At 39.7% G+C, this 18,593-nt stretch overlaps 1 protein-coding gene across 5 annotated transcripts in view; it reads left to right on the top strand.

Moving 5' to 3' along the window:
* The first annotated feature begins 524 nt into the window (after nucleotides 1-524).
* Nucleotides 525-18,593, top strand: part of STAT4 (signal transducer and activator of transcription 4) — a 102,065-nt gene continuing 83,996 nt past the window's right edge. For 2 of the 5 annotated variants that reach the window (XR_005883022.1, XM_040971893.1), the window contains exons 1-2: nucleotides 2,911-3,482; nucleotides 4,615-4,759. Coding sequence is in view for 4 of the 5 variants with exons in the window: in XM_040971893.1 (XP_040827827.1) it covers nucleotides 3,355-3,482; nucleotides 4,615-4,759 (273 nt within the window). In the remaining variant the exon portion in view is untranslated. Of the gene's footprint in view, nucleotides 671-2,910; nucleotides 3,483-4,614; nucleotides 4,760-18,593 lie in introns of those variants that run through there. The other 3 variants (XM_040971891.1, XM_040971890.1, XM_040971892.1) reach the window with 3 other exon arrangements.

Here is an 18,593-nt window from a genome sequence, read left to right as displayed (position 1 = left end):
TATAGGGAGGCACTGAGGCCTACACAGGGGTGGCCCACGAGGTCGCGTTCCTCCGAGCCAGCAGCTGGTGTGTGCGGCACAGTGAACTCCCTGGCTGCCTGGCCCCTGGCTGCCTCTGCTTCACCGCAGAGGAGGGCTGGGCCCGCCACACGCAAGGCCAAGGCGGCGAGTGGAGCCGCAGGTGTGGAAGTTTGCAGGGGATTTCGAATTCGTGGGGCGTGGCGGGGGGTGTGTGTGTGTAAGGCGGCAAGGGGAGCCGCAGGTGTGGAAGTTTACAGGGGATTTCGAATTCGTGGGGTGTGGTGTGTGTGTGTGGAGTGTGGAGCGGGAACACATCACTCGTGAAAACGGGAGGTGTGGGACTATACCCTTGCCTCTCCTTCGGTGCGCTCGGGTCACCTGCAGTCGGGAGGTGGCTGGAAGAGGGCGCCCCACGGAGAGAGGCGTCAGCAGGTCGGGGACCGCTCCCCGTCCCCCGCACTCCTAGAGAGTGGGTGGGCAGCGACCGAGTAAAGTCCCAAGGACTCAAACCCCTGACGCACAGGAAAGCCTCAAGTGGGAGGGGAAATGCAAATGTCCCGCCGCTGGCAGCGCTGGCCCGGCACCCTGAGGGGCGACTCCGGCTGTGGCGGGGAGCGCGGGCCCTGGAGCGGGGCCGAGGCAGCGCCGCGTAAGTAAGGGCAGCCCGCCCGGTGGAGCCGCCTCTCCCCGCGCCCGTGTGAGGAGACGGCCGGGCTGCGCCGGTGCCGCGGGGACGGCGGGGGCGCGCGGGAGGGCCTCGGGGCCGCGGCGGAGGCGTGACCGCCGGCCGGGGCCCACGTCGGGCCGTCCACTTACCCCGAGGGCCGCGGCGGCCGGGAGTTCGGGACGGCCGCTCTGGGGTCCTAGGAGAAGCGCAGCAGCCAGGGCTGTGGGCGGGTGGCTGCGCCCTGCTGAGCGCCCCGCAGCCCGACGGTCTGAGGCGGGTCGTGGCCGCTGGCAGGCCGAGGGTTCCAGAGCCCAGGGGCGTCGCTGGCTCCCAGACACAGCTCCTCTGGTGGGGTAGGAGAACCAAGGCTGTAGAGCGGGAAAGCCGAGAACAATCCCCGTCCCCCTCTCCCCACCCCCCTCACACTTGCCGGTGGGCATCTGAAGTGATGAAACAGAAAAGCTGGTCCTAGCGCCAGGCGAGGGCACCTCGAGAAGGGCATGGAACATGGGCAACTAAAGCATGTTCATTTTGGTGGGGAAAAAAATTGAAATCCTTGTATACAAGAGATTTTCAGAGTTCATGGAAAATACACAGATTTCGACTTTTTTTTTTTTTACACCAAAATATTTGTGTTTTTCCTTGAATACTTTGAAGTACTTTTGTAAATTCCGTATTTTCCCCCTCCATTTCAGCCTTGAGGTTAGCTGTGTGGAAGGAAGGCTCCCATGTTAAGGGTGAACAGCTTTTAAGAGAAGTTACTTTTTTAGAAAATTAGATTTGTATCCAAGTCATAGCAAAGATGTAACGATAGTCATTAAAATTTTAATGCAGCTTTTAGCTTTCATCCTGTGGTTTTGAAGAAGCTGATGGCACTCTGGCGGGACAGAGTTGACAGCAGTGTGGGACGGAATGCTCCACTTTACGTGGAAGGTGTATGTGTCAGATAACTGGGTGAACTTGGGAAACTTCATATCCATCCATCCCTGGAGTCATAGCATCCCAGGCAAGGATCATTTCACCTGTTTGGCCCTCATGGTTTTTGTTTGTTTTTCTTTTTTAAAAAGTGGGGAAATGCTTACCATCTGTCTTCCTTTATTCATTGTGATAGCAGGAGTGTCATTCACACTTGATTTAACAAACATTTATTAATCACTTACAACCTGCCTAGAAGTGCCATCTGTAAAGGTCTTCAGAAATAACATTCTGAAAAGTGAACATTTTTTCTTTTTTCAATTGCTTTCACTGTAAAAATATTGGCAATGATCTTCTTTCTATGCATTTTAGATCATCTACTGCAACTCATGGAAATTGTGCTAGTAGAAACCTGGAGAATAATAAAATGTATTATCTTGATGTTCTATGGCTGAAAGCAAATCTTAACATAATTGGGAGACTTATAGAAATACCACAGTTGTGGTTAATTATGTAAAAAATATTTTTCTTTGACCTAGTATTGCTGAAAAACAATAAAAATTTGGCTTTTAAAAAGTAAAATACTGGGGCCCAGTGCAGTCACCTAGTGGCTAATGTCCTTATCTTGTATCCAGGACCCATTTTGGGCACCAGTTTGTATCCCAGCTGTTCCACTTAACTTCCAGCTCCCTGCTTGTGGCCTGGGAAAGTGATAGAGGATGGCCCAAAGCCCTGGGTCCTTGCACCCACGTGGGAGATCCAGAAGAAGCTCCTGGTTCCTGTCTTCAGATTGGCTAAGCTCTGGCCATTCTGGTTACCAGCATGAACCAGCAGATGGAAGGTCTTCCTGTCTCTCCTTCTCTCTGTAAATCTGCCTTTCCAACAAAAATAATTTACTAAAACAAATAAAAAAGCCCTAAAGTTTATGAAAAAAAGTAAAATACTGCAGTTTCAAGGAGATGTCATGTTCATTTCTCTGAAAATAGGAGAAAATGCACACTTTTTTATGACAGATTACTAAACTTGTGTGGAGTCTTGCTTCTTCAAGATACTTGAGGGTTTAATCACTGTGTGAGGCATATTGGAGAGAAATTAAAGGTAGACTTTAGAATTTTGCCTAGCTATGGTAAATTATCACAGAGAGGAATAAAATATTGATTCAGAAATACCATGAACTAACTCAAAATGCATACATGAAATTCTTCAGGAAGCCAAGGTAGAGTTAGCCTAGGGCATCAGCAAAATAAAACTTGTTCTAGAAACTAGCAAGTCTGAAATTTTTAGGAAAGCAGTTTCAACTGAAGAAAGATTTATTGGGTATTTCTTACATTACAAAACCATGACAGTATTAGGAGGTATAGAAAATTTGCCTTCAAGTTCCTCCTTGTCTAATAATGCAGAAGGAGCAAAGGACAGGGAAAGAGTTTGTTGAGAGGTAAAATCGTGTGGCCAGTTGGAAGTGCATTCTTTAAGAGGAGCAAAGTCTTCCCAGAGACAGTAGAACAGAGATGTGGATAGGGCAAGTAAGGGTGTGGGCTTGGGTAGAGGAAGAAGGCATGAGGAAATATGTAAAGAAATTGCTGTATCTTTGGATTGATGTTGCTTGTTTCTGCCTTTAACGGGGGGATTATAAACTAAGAGAACTTTTTTGCCAGTTAGCAATAACTTTTGCATCATTTGAAATCAGAGAAGAATACATGCACTACAGCTATCAATCAACAGTACTCTAACCTTACTCCTTCTTTTATAGCATGTCTCAGTGGAATCAAGTCCAACAGTTAGAATTCAAGTTTTTGGAGCAAGTAGATCAATTCTACGATGACAACTTTCCTATGGAAATTCGACATCTGCTGGCCCAGTGGATTGAGAATCAAGACTGGTAGGCTCACACACACTGTGCCCTAGACATTGATGCACCAAATGTTTCCTGCTCTGTCCATGTGGATTTATTCTGTAGGAACTACCTCAAGATTTAAAAACTTTCTCAAAGGAGGGAAATGGAGATTGTAAATGAATCTTCATTGCAGATGAAAACGTGAAAGTTTTGGTGCTTCACTTTTTTTGTACTCCAACAATCATTCATATATGAAAAAAGCAAGTCAATTCACTGTTTATATCAATGCTCTATTTTACACACATTCAATGTAAGGTGTGTGTTGTGTTTTGTTTCTCAGAAAATCTCATGCTACCTTCTCCAGGAACCTCAGTCCCCTCAGAATGCTCTGTCTGCCCCATTTCCACAGCATGCTCCCTCCCTACCTTGCTCTGTCCCTCTGTACTGCTAGATTTGAGCAACTTGAAGGAAAATAACGCGCTCAACATTTGCTATGCCTTGTCAGGTCCTCTTAAGGTTTTATGTGTATGTGAAATTCCTCTCCAAAGCTTTCTTCATGTCAGACTACCCAATTCACAAATCTCCTTCAAAGCTCTGTCTGTTGTGTACAATTAATTGTTTTTTCTGGAGTCATCATTCTCATTTGTGACAAAAATACACATGTTGTAAAGTGCAGTTTTTAGGTGTTCTGCTCAGTGGCATTCGGTGTATCCATAGTGTTCTGCAACCATCACCATCACTCGTCTGTACATTTCCTTCTTCCCAACTTGAATCTCTGCACTCACTCAGCAGTAACTCCCAGTTCCTTCCACAGGCAACCTGTGGCAACACCATGTTGTTTGCCGCCTCTATGAATTGTGCTACAATAGGTACTTTAAGTGGTACTTCCCACTGGTACTGCACAAGAATTGACTTTTTAATGTCTTTACTATGAATTATTTTGTTTTTATAATAGTAGTCATCTTAATGAGTGTAAAACAGTATCTTATTGTCATTTTAATTTGCAATTCTCCAATGACTAGTGATATAGCAAGTTTCCATACATCCAATTTAATTTTTGAAAACATTTAAATGTTTGTCACTGTGGAATAGATTTATCACCTTTAAATTAGCATGGTAAAAGTGTAGATGTCTTACGAAGTTGTTTCCTGTTGTGTAAGAACACTTTATTTTTCAGGGAGGCAGCTTCTAACAATGAAACCATGGCAACAATTCTTCTTCAAAACTTGCTAATACAACTGGATGAACAGTTAGGCCGTGTTTCCAAAGAGAAAAACCTGCTGTTGATACACAATCTAAAAAGAATTAGGAAAGTCCTTCAGGTGAGAATGCATTCTCCTTTTTCAGACTATGCTAATGTTAATGTCTTAAACTCAATGAAAAAGAAAGCACCACAAATGCAAACATTGACCCTCACACAAGAGTACTCTAAAAAGTTCCTGGAAGATAGAATTCAAAAATTAATCGTATACTTTTAAAATTGATAGTTGCTCCATATCTGTTCTATGAACCTTTGAAAGATCATTTATATTATTTTCTAGCCAAGTTAAAGGGATAAAATTCTGAGTTCTGTGTTTAAAAATGTTATGCTTATTTTTATTAACCAATCTTCACTTTCTTATGAGGATTTTTTTTCATTTTAAAAAATAACATTTTTATATTCATTTTCTTATTCATGTGTACATTGTATTGTAAGAAAGTCAAGGCAAATGGCATATTTATCGCCTGTAATATTTATCATAACTTCATAGTGAGAACTTTCCAATCCTCTCTTATAGCTTGTATGAAGTGTATAAGAATACATAACTGTAAATGAAAGGGTATGTATGTATGTGTGACTTATACAGTTTATTAACAAGCTGTGATTAAATTCAACACCACTGAAGCAGAAATAGAAAGGACAGTCATTTCATAGCTGTCTTTCAGCCCTCATTTGCCTTTGATTTTCAAGCAACGGTGAGGCTTGTTCCCATCTCATAAGGAATGTGGCAGGCATAAGCATCCTTCCTACTTTGGTTCAAGTCTGTAAGAAGTGTTCAATGCTACTGCTCACCCCCATTGCATAGGTTCTCTCAAGCTGAGCCCATCTCCATGTTTCCATGGCACCCAGACATATCTGTGCACGTGACATTTAATATAGTCTGTTATATTGTTGTTTCTACATGGTTATCTTTTCCCTAAACTCTGAGGTTTTTGAGGGAAGTATTTTGTATTCACCTTTGAATTTGCAGTTCCCAGCATAAGGTAGAACTCTTACGGTTGCTGTGTAAATGTTTATTGATTAAAAAGATGAACGAATGGAGTAAGTCAAGGATCCAAAGAATGAAAGACAGGTTAATGCAGAGCTAAACCTAGAGGTGCTGTGTGATAAACTTAGAACATGGGTTGCTGTAGGAGTTGCTGAGTACCTATATAACACATATAACATTGAAAATACCTTGTGCCGTTTCTCAGTGAGGCATTCTTAAAATCACAAACATGTGATAAGTACATTTTTAGAAAATTGAATCTTGATTATAGTGGAAATGTGCTTGTTGTTACTGAGAGGCATATAAATATGGATTTTTATATTATTTGGATTGAACTAAGCCATTTTTACCCTCCTGATTACCCACACATCTGCAAGACCGTCAGCCAGAGGTAGGGAAATCACATGTTGCCATCAAGACAGGATGTTTTGTAGTGCACATCAGTTTTTCACGTTATTGTTTACCTCATTAGCTTATTATTCTAATCAATAAGCCTACGTCAGGAGTTGAGCCTTGATGGCTTGCAGTTAAATGGTCAGTGCTTGTGTTTTGTGTGACTTCTTACCAAAAGTAGATTTTATATTCTAAGCGGTTGGAGAGAGCAAACTTTTTTTTAAAGTCTATTTGTTTTTTATTGGAAAGGCAGCTATACAGAGAGGAGGAGAGACAGAGAGGAAGATCTTCCATCTGCTGATTCACTCCCCAAGCAGCCACAACAGCTGGAGCCGAGCCAATCCGAAGCCAGGAGCTAGGAGCTTCTTCCGGGTCTACCATGCGGGTACAGGGTCCCAAGGCTTTGGACCATCCTCGATTGCTTTCCCAGGCCACAAGCAGGGAGCTGGATGGGAAGCAGAGCTGCCAAGATTAGAACCGGCACCCCAAATGGGATCCTGGGCGTGCAAGGCAAGGACCTTAACCATTACGCTATCGCGCTGGGCCCAAGAGCAAACATTTTTAAATGATGAAATAAAATTTAAGAATAATGCTTGTGACACAGGATGTTTGTTTTATCTGAACACAGGCATGCTCATTGGCTTATTTTCTATGACTTCTTTTGAACCTATTGAGTTGAGAAGTTGGGACAGAGATCATATGGCCTACAGAGCCTGAAATAAAAATATTTGACTGTAGTGTGTGTGTGTATGTGTGTGTGTGCAGTATTTGACCCTTTATAAAGGGAATGCTTGCTGACCACAACTCTAAAAGTGAAGATCCTATAAATCACTGTACTAGAGGCACAGTGAAACGTAAGATAGTTAATGCATGGTCTTTGCAGTTAAAGAGGGTTTGGGTTAAAATTCTGAAGTGGCTTTGAGCAAGTCACTTCATCTTTCTGAGTCTCTAAATCTGTTACTGTAAATGAGGGTGATTTGTTAATGGCTTTTTGGAGTTGTGAGGAAGACTGTAGCTTTTATTCTGACAGAGAGCAGGCTTTCAATTAATGATTCTTATGTTCACAGGAAAAAAGCAGAATCTTCTTGGTGTAATGCAATGATCTTTTGTTCTTGGTGAGGATATGAAATTGCAAGAGGCTTCTCTGCATGTCCTGTCTGATGAATCTGGTTAAAACATCACTTCTGCCTCACTCCTTCACTGCTGGAGAATTTGTAGTAATTCCCAGTTCCCAGTCACAGTCCACTCAAGTACCAGCTCTTCTGCTGCAGTTATGGGCTCAGCATTGTTTTTCCTCTTTATAGCTTTCCTTATAGCTTAATGTATTTCCATAAACTTCCTCACCATCCCCACCTTGGCAAAATAGATCTGAGTGCTTGGTGCCAAACGTAGCATGCTCGCTGCAAAATGCCACTCAGCCTTGTCTAGGATGGTCCCATCACCAAGAATGTCCTACCATGCCCCCCAGCCCAGCTCCAGTCTATCCATAGAGAATCAGTCCGGGTGCCAGCACAGCGGGAACACCTTCTGTCTACTTCCATTGGCTTCCATTGGTTTCCATTAGTCCTTGTTCTCACATCCTGCTAACTACTAGCTGCAAGATAACTGTCATCACCTTATACCTCAATGAATGTGTCTAGTGAGGTCACAGCTATTTGAAGGTAGATTAACCACCTTTTGTGACCTTCCTCTAGTGATCTACTACACATGAGGAAATCAACCAACAATTTGATTAAGACAGTTTTTAAATCTTGTTTTTAACAGACTCATGAAATTCTATGCCTTTATGGCATACCTTGTGATAGTTCTAAACATGTATATACTGCATAATGTCCAATCAGGTTGACATATTTCCTCAAATATTTAACACTTCCTTTCAGTGAAAATATTCAAAATCCATCTTCTGTGCTTTTTAAGAGAAATGTGCAATTCATTATCATTATAGTCACCCTAATTTATGATAGACAACTAAAATTCTCATTCCTGTTGAACCGTTTGAGTTAAGCAACCTTTCTTAACCCTCCCTGTCCTTGCTCTCTTCAGCTAATTAAGATATTGGGGGCTGGGAAAAAAAACCTTGCCTTTTTCCTAGTGTTTCTGCATTTTTTATTTCATTTTTTTATTAATTCAGAACATAATAGAAAGCAACAAAGATCATTATCAGCTATGACTTTACACAGAAACAAACCTGCATTTTATGCTTTTTTTCTAACCTGTTCTATTCCCACGAAGTTTTTCTTTATAGGATAATTTTTTTTTATACGACAAGGTTCTCCTGTCTTCCACAAAAATGAAGAAAAGCTTTTATTAAGAAACTTGATGTTGTACTTATCTGATTTGAATATTTTCATCCTCTATGACTTCTTTATTTTGTTATTTTTAAAATTTATTTATTTTTATTGGAATGGCAGATAAACGGAGAGAAGGAGGAGGAGAGACAGAACTTTCATCTTATGGTTCCCTCCCCAAGCAGCCACAATGGTTGCAACTGAGCCAATCCAAAGCCAGGAGCCAGGAGCTTCTTCTGGGTCTCCCACATGGGTGCAGTGTCCCAAGGCTTTGCGCCGTCCTCAGCTGCTTTCTCAGGCCACAGGCAGGGAGCTGGATGGGAAGTGGAGCTGCTGGGATTAGAACCGGCGCCTATACGGGATCTTAGTGCGTTCAAGGTGAGGACTTTAACCCTATGCTGTTGTGCCGGGCCCATCCTCTAGGACTTCTTAACACGTAATATATACTAACAATTGTAACAAAAAGGAGCAAACTAAATGGCACCTAAGAAACTAAGTTAGGTATAAGATTTATTTGGGGGCTTTATCGAACGCTGAGGTCTCTGGTTTCAATACGTTAATTAACTGTGTTTGATATCAGTTAAAATTGGCCCAGGCTTCTTGACACTACAGAACCAATTCGTTTGAGAGCAGAGCTCATGCTAGAGAAGAGACATTTATTCAAGAGGCTACTTGTGCTAAGAACTCTTTAGTCCCCAAAATGCCTTTCCCAACTGGGAAGTTAGCAAAATGATTAAAGGAGGAAAGAGAGGTGAGGGGACCAAGGTCTCCAGTGAGATGATGGTGGCTGCCAGAGTCTCAGCAGTTCCTTTCATCCTGCTGTCATCAGTAAATCCAGTCTTTCATGTAGAGAGACAGGCAGATTACTTTGGAATTGCTGCCAATTTTCTCAAGATAAGTTTCTAGAATTTTCAGTTGAGCACTATCTGTTGAGTTGAATACTTTAATAAGTCACATCAGAATGTGAAAAGGAAGGGAAGATGTTATCATTTCAAATACGTATATATTAAATCTGCTTCCAGGAAGAATTTGGAAGGCATTGCTATGAAAGACAGCAGTGAAATGAGCACATGGTAGGTTTAAAGCAAGTTTCAGGGCAGATGCTGTGAATATCATTGTCTAGCTCATTTTGACAAACGGGGAACTGTCTCATGTCAACTCCTGAGGCATGTACTGCATTGAGTTCAAATGCTGGCTTTTCCAGTTACTTGTTACATAGAGATTTATAGTCTCTGGGCTCAAGTTTCCTTAGTTGGTTAAGAATAACATTTGTGCCCATCCTAGAGAGATGTGAAGAGCATTAAACACTCTGTTTACCAAGCATGCAATAAGTCTTTGTTAGAACATGCTAGAAATAAATATCTGCCATAGATATTATAAGAATGCTGTGCCTTATTCTGGACTATAAAAAATAGTGCAGACCTTATTTTTTGGAGGTTTTAGGTTTATACAGATATTGAGTTTTCTGAAAGTATAGAGCGCCAGTCCCCAAAAGACAAATATCATGTTTTCCTTGATTTATAGTATCTAATACAGAGTACACAGTAATATATGTGAGTGAAATTTTGAGATCGATTATTGTCTGTGCTTCGAACAAACAGTAATATTTCTACTTATTGTTGAATTCTGCATTTAGTAGATTAAACTTGTGATTATAAAGTAAACTGAAAGCATGTCATTGTAAAAAATAAGAGGAAAAAAGGAGAATAAGATGGAGAATACTTCGTACTCTTAAATAGGGTCTTATGAGATTTAAGAAATTTGCTTTTTTAAATAAATAAAAACTTATTTATAAAGTGATAAATTTTTAAATAGTTCCAAAATACTTCCTCTTCATCTACACCCTATCTGTTTTATACTATTAACTAATTACTTTTGTGTAGTATGTTTTTGTGTAGTATGCTTTTGTTTCAGTTGATGAACTAATATTGACAGATTATTAAGGATCAATATGTAATAAAATTCTACAGGGTTTAATAAATGCATGTCAGGTGTCCATCATTACAGGATCATACGGAAGGATTTCTTTGACTTTAACAACCCCTTATCTCCCACCCCTCCCTTTTTACCTAACCACCTGAAACTACTCATTATTTCCTCTTTATGGATCTGCCTTTTCCAGAAGGTCATGCAGTTGGAGTCACAAAAGAGGTAGTCTTTTTAGACTGGCTCTTTCACTCAGCCATAGGCATTTCAAGGTTCCGCTACGTCTTTTTGTGGTCTCCTAGCTCACTTCTTTCTGTAATGCTGATGTTCCCTTGTGTGCATGTACTACAATTTATTTAGTCATTTTTGGCAACTATGAAAAAAACTGCTGTTAGCATTCATGTGTGGGTTTTTGTGTGGGCTTAAGTTTTCAACTCATTTGGGTAAATCCCTAGCAGTGTGACTTATCTTGTACTTTTCTGTTACAAACTTCCTTTCCTTATTCACTTTCTTCTTTCTGGGTTTTCTTTACTACTCTATCTCCAGTATAGTAGGTACGTAATCTATCAAGTTTCTGAATACATGACTATAGCTATGCATATCACTTAAATAAGAATGGAATTGTATTGTATGTATTTTTAAAATACAATTTTATCTTTTTGCCTAAAGATGGTGTAACGTAATAACTGCTTAGAAGGTCAAATAAATGTTCACCTTAAGAAATTGTTTTCCCCAAAAGCAATTTACTCAAGTGAATTTTTAAAAAGAAACTGAAAAAACATTGAGATGAGAAAGGTGTAATGTGAAGAATTAGTAAACTTTCTGAAGAACTGTTTGTCCTCAGTAATGTAAAGTGTAATTGAATATGGAATATGACACTGTTATCCTCTTTAGGTGGACTATCTGTAATCTACGTATGTACTCCTGTATGAATCTAGATAATGAACTGGCTGCTGATGTGTTCTGATTCCTGGATTATTAGAATCCAGTTGTGAGAAGCACGTATTTGAATGCCCAGAGCTTATTTCTACTGCTTAACTTCTATTTGGCACATTCAAGGAATTAAGGAATCCATGGTACTGGAATTCAACAACATCCACCTCCCCATCTTTTTTTGTTTTTTAAGATTTATTCATTTTGGTTTGAAATGAAGATTTACAGAGACAAGGAGAGATAGAGGTCTTCCATTTGCTGGTTCATTCCCCAAATGGCTGCAACAGTCAGAGCTAATCTGGTCTAAAACCTGGAGCCTCTTCTGGGTCTTCCATGTGGGAAGAGAGTCCCATAGACTTGGGGTACCACATGCTGCTTTCCCAGGTCATAAGCAGAGAGATGGATTGTAAGTGGAACACCCATGATATGACCTGACACACATATGGGATTCTGGAAGCCCAGGGTAGAAGGTCAGCCTGTTGAGTCATGGTGTTGGCCCTAATCCACCCCTTCTAATACAAAACATCCAAGAACTCTGTTTCTTCAGAAGCTGTCACTGATATTTTTATTCCCAGGCAGGATCCTGAGCCTTCTGTGTCTTTTCTCCTGACTCTACTATTTTCTCTCCCCACCCAGACACACCACTGATCCAAAATTTGCTTTTTTTTTTAAGATTTATTTATTTATTATTGGAAAGGCAGATATACAGAGAGGAGAGACAGAGAGGAAGATCTTCCGTCCGATGATTCACTCCCCAAGTGCTCACAACGGCCAATGCTATGCCGATCCGAAGCCAGGATCCAGGAACTTCTTCCAGGTCTCCCACGCGGGTGCAGAGTCCCAAAGCTTTGGGCTGTCCTCGACTGCTTTCCCAGGTCACAAGCAGGAAGCTGGATGGGAAGTGGAGCTGCTGGGATTAGTACCAGCACCCATATGGGATCTCGGAGTGCTCAAGGCGAGGATTTTAGCCGCTAGGCCCCCCCAAAATTTGCTTTCATCAATTTCTCCCTTTTTGTTGTGATTTTACCCACATATTTATCTCCCTAATCAATAAGATACCTAGGTTTGTAAACTGATGAGTCTCACATAAATAGATTACCTTTTATTTATACACAACTTTCTTCAGAGTTCCTGAGATTTGTCCTTGTAAATGTGTGTGGCAGTATCTGTTTTGATTGTCATATGATGTTGTAATATGTGATTATTTCACAATTTATCCATTTTATCAGTGATGGTCACTTGAGTTAATTCCAATACTTCCTTGCTGTTTAGAACAATGTAAACATTTATGCATATGTCCCTGGATGTCCATGTGTATGCCTAGGAAATATACTTGGGATGAGACTGCTGAATCCTGGAATAAATACTTAATTCAACTGCATAATGCCAGAATTATTTTCCAAATAGCATCGTAGTGATTTTTATCACATGCTTGGGGCAAGGGCATTGACCTACAGACACATCCACAAACTTGTTATGGTCACAGATCATATGCCCACCTAGTAATGAATCCATCTTTATTTCTTCAGTGCATCTTTTGGGGGTTTGAGATAACTTTATTTAAATATTTGTTTACTTTCAAGTGTTTCATTCTTATGTATTCATCTAACCCTCTACATTTTTTAGTGGTACATGGTGTATACATGGATATTTCAAGAAGTTTGTAAGAAAATAGAATTGTAGTATATTTATATTTGTTTAGAAATTTTTGAAATCCATGCATAGTTTTTTTTTTCAAAATATTCATTTTATATAAACTGTTTTTCTTAAAGATTTGTTTATTTGAAAGGCATAGTTACAAAGAGAGGGAGGTACGGAGAGATATCTTCCATCCTCTGATTCACTCTTCAAATGGCTGCAACAGCTGGGCAGAAACCAGGAGCCAGGAGCTTCTTCCAGGTCTTCCACATGAGTGCAGGAACCCAAATACTTGGACCATTCTCCGCTGCTTTCTCCGGTACATTAGCAGAGAGCTAGATGGAAAGTGAAGTAACTGTGACTTGAAACAAGTGTCCATGTGAGGTGCTGGTATGAAAGGTGGTAGCTTTACATGCTATCCCACAACGCCAGCCCTTATACTTAATAAAGTGTCCTTTTCTTTAACACATAGTACTTTCATAGTTTGTGCTGAAATAATTCATAATCCTACTTTTGACTTCCATTTGTGTCAAAACTAATTTAAAGTTAATTCTACTTCAAGATAAAAAAAAATGCCAGGAAATTGTATTTCTAAATACATAAATAAGCTTAATACAAATTAAGGAAAATCACAAAAGCAAAAATTAAGAAAAAACTATAAAACAGAATTATAAGTAGGAGCTGTCATGTGGTTTGCATACATTCTTAGGACATAGAAATATGGATCATAAGTATGATAAATATTCAAAAACCAATGAGAGAACAAATGAACACACTGCCTACAAAAAATGAGAAGCAGACTTAAAGCTAGCTTTAAAACAGTAGCAAGCTACATGAAGTTAGAAACATTGCTGTACAGAGCTAGATTACAACATCTGTAATCTATATAATTCTATGCCCAGCCAAGTTGTCATACAAGATTTAAAGCTCACCACAAAGATATTCTCATAGAACAAATTACTGAAGAAAATCAGACACAAATTAAATATGCATGATAAAATACCAAAAATGCTACTAAAGCAAATGAAAACACAGTATAGGCCTTGTAGTGAAAACTTGAGATGTCCTCATCACATATTGGAGTGTCTGGATTTCATACCTGCTTCCCACTGCTAACATCATCTTCCTGCTAATGCAAACCAAAGAGACAGCAATAATGATGGCTCAAGTGAGCTGATTCTTGCCACCAGTGTCGGAGACATGAATTGAGTTGTTGTCTTCTAGTTTAAGTCCAGGGGCCATTGCAGGCATTTAGGGAATAATCCAGAAAGGGTTGGAAATCTCTCTCTCACAATATATGCATGCATACATACATATATCTATACATACATATTTTAAACAGTTATTGTAAGGCAAAATTTCTGAAAAAAAACACGAATAATATATGGTCAAAACTCATTACTTAATATAGTGATATTCTGCAAAAATTTACCTGAAAGAAGATAAAATACAAATAAAGGTGATTAAAGAAGTAGACTGGAGCTGTCTCTTAAAATAGCTGTGGATCTTGGTAGGAAATTTTTATCTTACTGCACGTATGATACAAAGCCGTGAGGGGTTTGAGTAGAGTTGTGGCAGGAGTGGATTTTTCTTTTTAAAAGTTATTTTGGTTATTAAACTGTTATTAATGAAATAGGAGGCTTGGAAGCCTGCTAGACAATTCCTTGATATTTTTTGAGAGTGACACACTATAGTCTCTTCTTTTACTGTAATTGCTTCTCCTAACTTGGAAGATGTCGTTTTATGTATTTTGAAATTGTACTGTAAGGATCAAAGGGAATCAAACTTTTCAAAATCAACACAAAATTTCCTTCCTGATTCACTTAATTTTTTCATCTTAAAATTTAATCATGTGCTTTTCATTATCAATTGGAAGTTAGTAAATTAATCCATTCTCAGCGTCAGTTTGTACCCAGTATGTCTTTTATGGATATCTTATAGCAATTTTATTATTTAGTCAAAATATAGCGAATTCTTGCTCCATTATAAGTCACATTTTTAACACTAAGAAGTCATAAAATTTACATAAATTTTCTGTATTTTGGGTTTTAAATTTTACCAACCTTTGTTTTTATTCCATGATACAGTTTCATAGGCTCCAGAATTTTCTTCTTCCCCCCTCTTCCCGAGTCCCCTTTTCAATTTCCCCCGTTATTACAATAGTATAGTCATTCACAATCAGTCCATCATTTTGCTATTTAAGTGTATCCTGACATCGCAGGCATGAAAAATGGCAGAGTCCAGCATCCTATTATCAAGATACATTCAGTAGTTTCATTGGGAGTCCATCTTTGATTTTTAAGTAGAGATGCACACTGCATTGTATCTTCACATCTGAATTTTCCCAACTTCTATGACCATTCCTCAAAAGTTAGGAAAGTAGGGGGATAGACATCAATAATCTTGTGTTATAAAAAAAAAATGTCTATCAATCAGAAAGCTCTATTTAGGGGTTTGGTGTTAACTCTGTGGTTAGTAAATCCACCACCTACACAGTATTTTTCACAGTCCAGGTTATTGTCTGTATTAGTGAGAGTTTGGACTGAGTGGGTGAGAGAACACGTGTGAATGTCACCCACACCTCACATGTCCTACCCTGTACACCACTGTGGTCTCCAGCTTGATAGTCCTTGGAGTGTGCTTAAACAAAAATATGTTTTAGAACTGGAAACTCCCTGAAAATTTGGCCATTTGGTAGATTCCTTCTTGTTCAGTCTGTAGACTTTCTGTTTTTGGTTCTGAATATTTGGTGATGTGAGATTGTTCTCATGATGAGAAAGAAAATTAACAGAGCAATTTGCAGTAACAAGGGAGGGGAAAAAAACCCTGCCAGATCTTATCCTCTAACTCATGCTGTTTTCACAGACAACTCCCCTTCCTTCCCCTCTGCACACCACATACACATAGAGGCGAAAGAGATGACCTCAACACAGACCAGAGAGGAATGTATAGCCACTTTGTGTTAATGCTGAAAAAGCTGAATTGTTCACTCATGCCACAGGAATGGCAGCCAATTTTTCAGTTCATAGCTCTTTCCTGTAATTCCTCACACACACTATTATCTGCCTATCTTAAGAGTTAATTACCCAATGTCACTATCACATTTCAAAGACAGATCTGTATGCTGTGCCATTTAAGGTGAATCAGTTGTAAAGATTTTGTTTACTGTATAGTTTGAGCTGATTAACAAAAGGTAGATGGTATGCATGTTGGCTGCTTAAAATGGAATCCAGCATGATCAGCTCAGGATCCCAACAACCTGAAATTTTGTTCAGGAATCATTTTGTGTATATTTTCCTCAAACCTTTAACCTACCCAGAAGTGCTTAGGTTGCTCTTTGTCTTTGTTGACTCTTATTTCACAATTTAGTACTAGAGTTCATAATGATTTGTCCTTACTTGATCAAATCATTAACTCATAGTATCTTTTTTAGATTCTTCTGTTCCATTCCATGAACAATAAAAATCTTCCTAGAAATAGAGACAAAGGTAGAAATACAGAGACAGACATAGACTTTATACAGTTTTTTGTCGCAACAAAGTAGAGAAGAGAATAACATAGGTGAAGTTGAAGTTCTGGGTGGAGACCTGTTGGAACATCATTGCAGTAATTCAAAGAACAAGAAATAAGGTGTTGAGCTAGATAGTGGTAATGGGATGAAAAATATGTGTTGGGATTGGAAGATAATTTGGTGAAGGCATTGACATGTAATGAGTGAATAGGTATAAATGTGTAAGGAAATGAAAAATAAGTGTTGTTTTAGAGCTTTAGCTTGGGTTATTACATGGATGTTGATGTACATTGAGATTAGGTTTGGGGGATGTCAGATAAGGAGATGAGTTTGACAAATTCTAAAGTGATGTGCCACAGGAAGCTCATAGTCAGCAACTGTAACTAATGTGTCTTTGTCTTCTGTCTCCTTCACAAGACCATGAGCTCCTTGAGTGAAATCATTTTTGTATTCACATTGCTTAACACAGCGCCAGGTGCATAATAGGAATTCTGTATCATTTTTAATAGAAAAGTTGAACTGGCATTGAAAAGATGAATATTGCCTTGTTGTAATGAGTACTCGCTAAATGGAGCAAATATCACCTCATAATGGCAAATGCAGTTTAGTTAGGGTTCCTAAGATTAAACAGATTTTCTTTTTCTTGCTGCCGTCAGCAATTTCTAAGGATAGAAGGAGTTGGCCTAGCAAGGATGTGTACTTAGAGCACACGACATGAAAGAGGTCTGGTTGGCTGGATGGGACTAGAGGCAGGCAGAGTTGAGAACACCTTTTAAAGGAAGGAGCGAAACACCTAACATTGAAAGTGGAGAAAATGCTTCACTAAGGATTGAGTGAAAGGAAGGTAAAGCTTAGACTGGACTTGTAGTTGTGTATAGGAGAGGAGTGCTGGAGGAGTGGTACTTCTAAACCAGTGCCAACTCACTCAGTCAAGAGTTCTGACTCTGGAATTTAAGAGTCCAGAGGGTTTTGAGGTTCCTCGTGCAACAAAAAACAGTACAATGACGAAGAAATTGTTAGAAGGCCTCTACTGTTTCTTTTTACTTCTCAGTATATATTTGTGGGATGGTTATACAGTCAGACTGAAAGAGATGTAGACTGAGGTTAAATATTGATGACATGTGTTTATATAATACACTTAGAACAAATAATATGATTTTTAATTTTTTAATGGGGAGAGAATATGGGAGGGAGAGAGAATATAAAGGTTGCTCCCATCCAGTTGTTCACATCCTGTATGCCCAAAACAGCTGAGATTGGACTAGGTTGAAGCTGGGAGCTAAGAACTCAATCTAGTTCTCCTGTGTGGGGGTCAGGAACCCAATCACTTCAACCATTACTGGTTCCTCCCAGCGTTCACACTAGCTGAAAGCTAGATCCAGGAACTGGAGTTGGATGTTAAACCTAGATACCAGTATGTACTGAAACAAGGGCGTTGTAACCTGCATCTTAACTGTTAGGCCAAACACTCAATCCAAGGGTGTCACATTAGAAAATGTTTTTATTGGGCCCGGCGGTGTGGGGTAGTGGCCAAAGTCCTCACCTTGAACGCACTGGGATCCCATATAGGTACCGGTTCTAATCCCGGCAGCTCCACTTCCCATCCAGCTCCCTGCTTGTGGCCTGGGAAAGCAGTCGAGGACAGCCCAAAGCCTTGGGACCCTGTAACCACCCGTGTGGGAGACCTGGAGGAAGTTCCTGGCTTCTGGCTCTGGATCGGCACAGTATTGGCCGTTGTGAGCACTTGGGGAGTGAATCATCGGACGGAAGATCTTCCTCTCTGTATATCTGACTTTGTAATAAAAATAAATAAATCTTTAATAAAAAAAGGAAAATGTTGTTATTGCTACATAATAAAGTGCATAAATCTTAGTTATTCAGCCTGATAGGACTTCCTATATTCATATCACTAACATTATGTCAAGATATAGAACATCTCCTGCAACCCCAAATCTCTTCCGTTTATCTCAAAGTGAAGACTACTCACAAAATGAAAAAGCAAACAACAAAGCACACACAAAGTGCACACTCATACAAACAGTATATCAGTTATTATGATTAATAGCACAATATATTTGTTTTGGGTATATTTCTTTAAAAAATTATTTATTTTACTTGAGAGGCAGGGTGATTAAAAATCCACTGCTTCATGTTCCAAATGCCCACAATAGCTGGGATTAGATTGGGGCTGAACCAGGATCCAGGAACACCATGTCTC

Source organism: Ochotona curzoniae, unplaced genomic scaffold, assembly GCF_017591425.1.
Source record: "Ochotona curzoniae isolate NIBS_2020 unplaced genomic scaffold, NIBS_Ocur_1.0 contig_2210, whole genome shotgun sequence".
In the NCBI taxonomy this organism is placed as follows: Eukaryota; Metazoa; Chordata; class Mammalia; order Lagomorpha; family Ochotonidae; genus Ochotona; species Ochotona curzoniae.
The sequence above is the reverse complement of the archived record's forward strand: the minus strand, read 5'-3'. Positions and strand labels throughout refer to the sequence as shown.